This window comes from Cupressus sempervirens, chromosome 11 (assembly GCF_028749045.1).
Source record: "Cupressus sempervirens isolate cs-2001-9-10 chromosome 11, ASM2874904v1, whole genome shotgun sequence".
In the NCBI taxonomy this organism is placed as follows: domain Eukaryota; kingdom Viridiplantae; phylum Streptophyta; class Pinopsida; order Cupressales; family Cupressaceae; genus Cupressus; species Cupressus sempervirens.
In genome coordinates, this window is record NC_143128.1 from 724,919,012 (window position 1) to 724,926,963 (window position 7,952).

Sequence of the window (7,952 nt, forward strand, 5' to 3'; positions counted from 1 at the left end):
GATTAAAAATATTAAAAATAAAAATAAACATAAATAATTGAAAAATAAATTAAATCAATCTAAAAATAAAAATAAAAATAAAAGAACCAAATGTATAAATATATATAATTATAAAGGAGAGATCGCAAAAGAACCCGAGACCAACTCGAAACACGAGACAAAGTAAATGAAAGCAAAAAATAAGAACATAAAAAAAAAAAAAAAAAAAAAAAAAACCATAAAAATACAAAATATTAAAAATAATGAATAAATTGATAAAATTAAAAAATTAGAAAAATAATAAAATTAGAAGACCAACAACATAAAGAGAAGCAAGCCGCACGCGAAAAGAAACAACCAAGAGACCGAAAAGAAGAGGACAGAAAGGAAGTAGAAAAAACAAAGAAAAAACAAGACAAAGAAGAGCCAACGTACCAGGACACCAAACCACAGACAGGGGAGGGGGGGCTATCCATGCTGTTGCCGGCAATCGAGCGAGCGAAGCAAAGGTTGCCACGAGGGGTTCAAGGACCACCCATCATCTCTATTAAGGTTGAGGGGGTGGTGGCTAATTTCAATGGCTTCTTTGAGCTTTCTCTTGAAATAATTGCTCTCTTTGCAAAGGATTTGCGCTTGCTCCAAAAAAATGTGATGTTTGGTGGTGACAGAGTGCTCTGCTAAGGCCGATTTTTGGACCCTATCATGCAAGATGTCTGCCCCGTGCTCACGTATCCTGGTCCGAAAAGAACGACCAGTTTCTCCAATGTAGGGGGTGCCACATGAGCACACAATCTTGTAGACTCCTGAGTCAAGAAATGAGTCTTTGGAGTCCTTGAGCTGCGGGACAAGATTACTTAACTTTGAAAGGGGTTTAAAAGCAACTCGGAGGCCCCTTTTTGTTAAGATTTTGGCAATCTTTTGGGAGATGCCATCCACAAAAGGAATGGAGACATGCAGAGCGGGGAGGTTCGCGGACAGGGAAGGCCTAGAGCAAGAAAGGAAGAAGGATTTGGCCTGGCGAAGAGCCCTAGAAATTTGCTTGCACGGATATCCATTCAAGGAGAAGACCTGACGAAGATGAGATAACTCACTATCTAAGTGTTCTTCATCACATATTCTGAAGGCTCTCAAGGCAAGGGTTCTAAGGATGCTGGCTTTATGGCTGGGGTGGTGGTGGGAAGAGGAGTGGAGATATAAGTCAGTGTGGGTGGATTTACGATAAACCTGCCTACCAAAGGTGCCATCCCGCTTCCTGATGAGAAGAACATCAAGAAAGGATAAGCGGTTGTCTGACTCTAGCTCCATGGTAAACGATATGCCAGGGACCAAGTTGTTGATGTGCTTGTGAAACTCCTCAAGTTTTTCAAGCCCATGTGGCCAACACACATTGGTGTCATCTACATATCGTTTCCACCATCTAGGTTTTTGGCACTTTCAAGTTTTTGGCTCCCCTGCATGGGCCCACATTCCTATAGAGAAACATAAGGCCTTGGATTCGCAAAGCAAACCTTGCATATTTGTAGGTTATCCTGATGGTGTGAAGGGTTATCAGTTACTTCACCCTACTACACATGAGTTATTCATTGAGAGGAGTGTTCAGTTTGAGGAGGGATCTTCAAGCTCACTTTCTATCACTTCTCCAACTCCTTCTACCTTGACATTAGAGTTACTTGGAATACATGACAGATCTTTTGATGAGTCAGATTCACTTGAATAGTCTTCTACCTCTACTTCTGATGCAGAAAGTGATCCAGAGAACTCACCTCCTTCCTCTCCTAGTCATCATTCAGAGGTTAATGATTCCCCTCCAGATTCTCCATCTTCCTATCCACTTTGGGCTAGACAGACCTTGTAGTTTGCAGGTGATTGGGTTGGGGATCCATCAAACACCAAGCGAACTCGTTCACAATTCCAGGATGCTCCACATGTCTTCATTGCTACTACCTCAGATCCGCAGTCCTTTCATGAGGCTTCTGGTATTCCTAAGTGGGATACAGCTATGCAGGAAGAGTATAGTTCCTTGATGAGGAACCACACTTGGGATCTTGTCCCTCTTCCTAAAGGAAGAAAACTTGTTCGATGTAAGTGCATCTATCGGACAAAATTTGCAGCAAATAGGTCAGTTGAAAAATACAAGGCTTGCTTGGTTGCCAAAGGATTCTCCCAGGTTCCTGGGATTGACTACTCTGAGACTTTTGTGCCAGTTGCCCAAATGAATTCCATTCGAATTGTTCTTGCCATTGCTGTAGCTAATCATTGGGAAGTGCATCAGATGGATGTGAAGAGTGCTTTTCTTCATGGTGACCTTCACGAGGAGATCTACATGGAGTAGCCACAAGGCTTTCTTCAGGATTCTTCACTTGTGTACCATCTTCAAAAGTCTCTCTATGGCCTCAAACAGGCTCCTCGGGCCTAGTATGCCAAGATGGACTCCTTCCTTCTATCAGTTGGGTTCACTCGGTGCCATTCTGATCCTAATGTCTACATTTTGCAACAGGGTGATTCACTTCTATTTTTGGTTTTGTATGTTGATGAGTTGCTGATCACAGGAAGTTCTTCACCCACCATTAAGGCTGTCAAAGTGGCCCTTCAGGATAGTTTTTTGATGACTGACTTGGGCTTGTTGCATTACTTTCTCGGGATTGAGATCCTTTAGTCTCCTTCTGGGATCACCATCACACAATAAGTATGCTCTAGATTTACTCTCGAGGTTTCATATGGCTGATTGTAAGCCTGCTCCAACTCCATTCCTTTCTGGAGTCAAACTTGAGGCTCAATGTTCTTCTCCACTTGTTGATGGCACTTTGTACCACCAACTTGTTGGGAGTCTCATTTATCTGACTCATACGAGACCTGACATCTCCTATGTTGTAGTCATGGTCTCTCGATTCATGCAGGAGCCCCATGAGTTGCACTGGAAAGCAGCCAAGCGGATCCTTCACTACATTCAACGTTCTCATAGTTGTGGGATTCACTATGCAGCAAGTATTGAGATTGATTTGGTGGGCTACACAGATTCAGATTGGGCAGGTGATTCTGAGGATCGCAAGTCTACTTCACGGTATAGCTTCTCACTTGGGTTAGGTCCTATTTGTTGGTTGAGCAAAAAGCAGTCTACTATTGCTCTATCTTCTACTGAGGCTGAGTATCGGGGGGCTGTAAATGCCGCCACTGAGGCCATTTGGCTTCAACATCTTCTCACTGAGTTTGGCATCCAGATTAGATGGCCATCAGTCATATTTTGTGAGAACCAGAGTGCCATTTAGATCTCACAAAATCCGGTTCATCATCAGCGGACCAAACACATAGAGGTCCACATGCACTACATCCGGGAGCTCATCCATGGTCATGTCATTGACCTTCGCTATTGTCCAACTTCCGAGCAAGTTGCTGATATTTTCACCAAACCCTTCACTGAGAGCAAGTTCCTTCATTTGCGAGCTTTGCTGGGGGTGCGGGATGCTTCATCTTTTGGGGGGGCCTCTTCCTCTCACTCGGAGTCCTGACTTGTTTTGGGGAGTCTCTTTTCTATCTCTTTTGGAAAATCTTATGTACATGGGTACCTCATCAGGCTTGACTTGTCGGGACCCATTTCTACATCCACCTAAGCTTCGCTTATGGGGGGGTGTTAGTGTAGTTTTTTATTTTTCCTATTTTGCTAAGTTTTTCTTACACTTTTAATAATCTCGTTTAGGTTAATAAAGCATGTCTTATTAGGTGAATGGTTGTGAGGTGTCACCTTCCTACATGTGAGCATCCATTAGCTATCTTGGGAAGATCTTTTGCTATCTTTAGTCCAATAGATGGTTGCTCCTCATTGGTTGGTGTTGCCACCTCCTCCCTCTTCCTAGCCTATATAAGCATGCTACCTGGCTTGTATTTGCATCTCTTGTTTTTGCATCCTCTTAATGCTATTTTGCTTCTAGCATTTGCATTTCTCTCTTGGAGACTAACTCTGTGTTGCTATTTTGATTTTGTATCATTTGCATACATAGTTTAGATATTTATTCTTTGCACTAGTTTTCTGGGTTATTAATCTTTTCAGATTCTAATAGTAATCATGTGGATTTATTAGCTGACTAGGAATATGGATCATACACGGAGGCCTAACCTTTGAGAAACTAAATATTTTTTATTTTGGGATCTCACATCTAAATTCTCCAAAGCCGATCAAGGCCATATATATATATATATATATATATCAACAATTACATATCTATTATTCCAAGATTAGATATGCTGAACCCATGAAGAACCTGGGTGCCTGGACAGTACCCTAGGTCACCCCAAGGGTGTACTAAAAGACCAAATCATTACCTCTAGGAAGAACCCGATGAATTAGTTTTAGTTCCATTCATCATTGCCCATAGGTGTTTGTTCATTAATTGCATTTGAATTTAGTTTTCTAATTATGAAAGTTGAACCCAAAGGTATTTCCATCCTAAAAACTATTCCAAAAAATTATGCCAACCTTAACTCCAAAGCCAAAAATCAATCTTTAAATAACTTGTTAAAAAGAAAATTGCAAAACCTAAAATATTTTGCAATGCTTTTAAATGTGCTACTATGCTTATTAAATGTTCTTAAACAGTTGGAAACTTAACTTCTGTTCCATCCAATAAACAAATCTTTCTTGTGGTGTAGTATTCACTCAAACTGGCCTCTTTAAAGTTTAAACTGCTCCATCTTACTAGAAAACAACATTAAAATATTTAGTTGTTTGGCAGTAAATGATTGATTGCAGCAGCACCCACAAGAAAAGAATGCAGCAAGAGCAATCAAAACTCTCATGTTTGGCATCCTTGTCCTGTGAACCATATTGGAAAAATCAAATAACATCTTTATTTGCACAACATTATTGAGATTTTTTTATATATTACAATATTGCTTTATTAATTCTCTCCATCATAACTTCACAATCAACCTACAAGAATGCAACTCTTTATTGAATAATAAAATTAAACAAGTCACTAAGATGGCTTTATTATTGTAAACCTTAATATTTAAACATTCAACACCATCAACATCCTGAAACTTTCCTTTCCTCAACGTCTTATGCCCATCACTACAAGTTTGAACATCTGCAGCCAGATTCAAAATCTCCTAGGAAGATACAAATAGAAAAAGAAAGATTCTTTGTCAAAAAGCACATGATTAGTCTTGAAAATAACTTCATATTCAACTAAATGGTTGACGACTATTCTTCCGAATTTTCTCTCTTTGCCTCAGAAACACCATCATCGACATATTAACATAACATAAACATAAAACTTACGCCCTGTAAATAATACAATTCATTCTCTTTCATTTGCTTATGGCTAATCATACTCTACACCATTCAAGAGGATTGTTAATTGTTGATTGCCTTCTTGCAAATGCCGCAACTTCAATATCCAGAACATTGTTTCCCACCTTCAATTATGACTAATAATCGTTACCTCTGACCTCTCCCCTCTGTTCTTCACCAACTTTCACACAAGAATACCATCATCTACATATGCACATTCCTTAAGATGACTACTCCATTCCATTGTCACTTGCAATGCAAATTTTTAATGCCATCTTCCCTTCCAGCTCCATCAAACTGAAACTGCCAAACTCAACTTACAAAATAATGAGGCTGTTAAAGTAGGCCAATGATGACCATGATCCCACATGCACTCTACCAGCAATAATAGGTTGAAATGCCTCTGAAAGATTAATATGCTAATGATGATTTATTTTAATCTGCCAGCAAATTGTCCATATCTTCTTTGTATCAGCCACCAGTGCTAAATAGAGGAGGTGTTGAAAATAGAGAGCGCACCAGAAAGTCTCATGCCCAAGTTAGACAATGGTTGCTGAAAATAACTGCTACCATTTGAGAATTGAAATACCAGCCTCTACCTGTTGCTAGAGTAAAATATGGTCGTGTTCCTTTTTAAGCTTCCTTCTTGGATCCTCCTGCATCCATGCCTCACTTTTATAGTTCTATTATCATCTATCTGCTAAGGTTCTTCATTATTTACTGCCAAGTTGCCAATTTGTGATATCTTTTCTGACAATTTTGGATGTTTCATGAGAAGGTGTTGAAATGATAGCTTTGGTCAGATAACTATGGATGATAATTATCAATAGAATGATATATAATTATATGCATGTATATATATCAATATACATTGTGCATATTGATATATATACATACATATTATAACTATATATCATTATATTGATCATATTTGTAAAACTAATTATCATCCATAATGATCTGATTATCATTAATATTATTCCAAGTATAATATGAATTTTCGATCTGCATTGTGATTGATATCGATTAAGCAATGTATTGCCATTTTTAAGTATCAATACATAATTGATAAAGAGAAAAATTGCATTTATTATGAATCAGATTCGAATCTGATTAAGACTTGTTATACTGCCTATAACTATTGGGTATGAGAGAATATATTGTTTGTTTGAAACGGTGCCTATACTAATCTCTGATAATAAAAAAGATGTAATTATCGGTGGAGAGACATGCCTATCCACCAATATGTCTTGCCAAACATATAAATATTCCAATGCAGATTGAATCATGACAAGTACCGAAATTCATTAGTGCAAGCCATAAGCATTTGATTTATATATTTGGAAATTTCTTCCATAGTCTGAAGTAACTGAAGCATTATCATATCAAGAATATTTATGTTGTGAAATATCGTTGCATCTCCATTCTGATTGTAATCTGGAAAGAGTCATTGTCAGTTAAAATATTATTCACGAGATAAGAAAATTAAAAGAAATCTATATTCTAATCTGCAATAGATCTAATCTGCATTAACAAAGGAAAATATTTCATTTTAATTTCAGTTTTACTATACCAGATGTATGGTTATTGATAAATGTCTGTGTTTTCTATTTTTTCTATTTTTTATGTTGGATTAATCATAGGCTATACTGGGGCCACTCCCTTATAGCTAATTTCAAAATAACAGCCAAGGCTGCTAGATACACACATAAAAACTTAGCATGATATTCAGCACTGGCTTTCTTAACTATCTTACTGCTCTACCAAAAAGCGGGTCTATACAGCTCCATCAGCTGCATCTGAAACTGTCACATGTGCCTTTGAAGTTTCCCTTAAATGAGTTTGAACCAGCCCACCTGCAGTAACGCTTGGTGCAGGGAAATCACTTCTCACTTTGAAGAGCCTACCCCTTAAGGTGACCTGCAACTTGTCAAACACAAAATCCAATTCATTGCCAGACTCTTTCAATTTACCAACTCTATCTTCTATGCTTCTTTGTCCATTTATGCTACTCTCCACTCTTTGAGAAGCAGGTACTATAAACTACTGAATATTATCCTTTGAACATCTACTTCTAGAGACCCCATTGGAGTATGGAGAATTCAAGCTACAATAACATCATCCATAAAATGCTTTTTGAAAAGAAAAGCTAACAGTTCTATGCTTTAACGGACTATCATGGCTCCATGAGGACCAGAGTGGAATGCTACTTCTACTGTTGAATGTACCTCACAACTAGTTCTTTTGATAACGATCTTCAAATCCACAATGGTTAATGCTTCTTAAAAACAGTCTAAGGGTTGAATCTAAATCTCTATGGGTGAGCATTGAGAGTAGACTAGAATCTGAGCAATATGTCAGACTCCATGACCAATGATTATTTTGGTCAATTCTTCCCTTCCAAAATCCACTTGAATGCACCTCCTTCCTAGAATCTAAAGCAATTCAATTGCATGTCTATCTGTCTGCCATTTTTTTTTGTCCATCATAGAACATCCTTACAAGCAGGCTTGATCCAAAGAAAACCACTTTGCTTGGTGTTGCAAAATATTCTCAAAAGCCACAGCTGAATCAGACATTCATAGTGAAGCAGCCAAGTGTCCACTAACTGCTATGATTCAATGTGCTTAACAAAATATGGTTGGCTTCATTGAATCATGGGGATAAAGGGGATTCGGGGATTCAC

The 7,952-nt window shown here is 38.2% G+C and overlaps 1 protein-coding gene across 1 annotated transcript; it reads right to left on the bottom strand.

The window, feature by feature from the left end:
* Nucleotides 1-447: 447 nt before the first annotated feature.
* Nucleotides 448-1,284, bottom strand: LOC149531696 (uncharacterized). The gene has a single exon (XM_089808391.1). It carries the CDS (start codon nucleotides 1,282-1,284, stop codon nucleotides 448-450), a length of 837 nt encoding a protein of 278 aa, XP_089664517.1.
* Nucleotides 1,285-7,952: the final 6,668 nt, after the last annotated feature.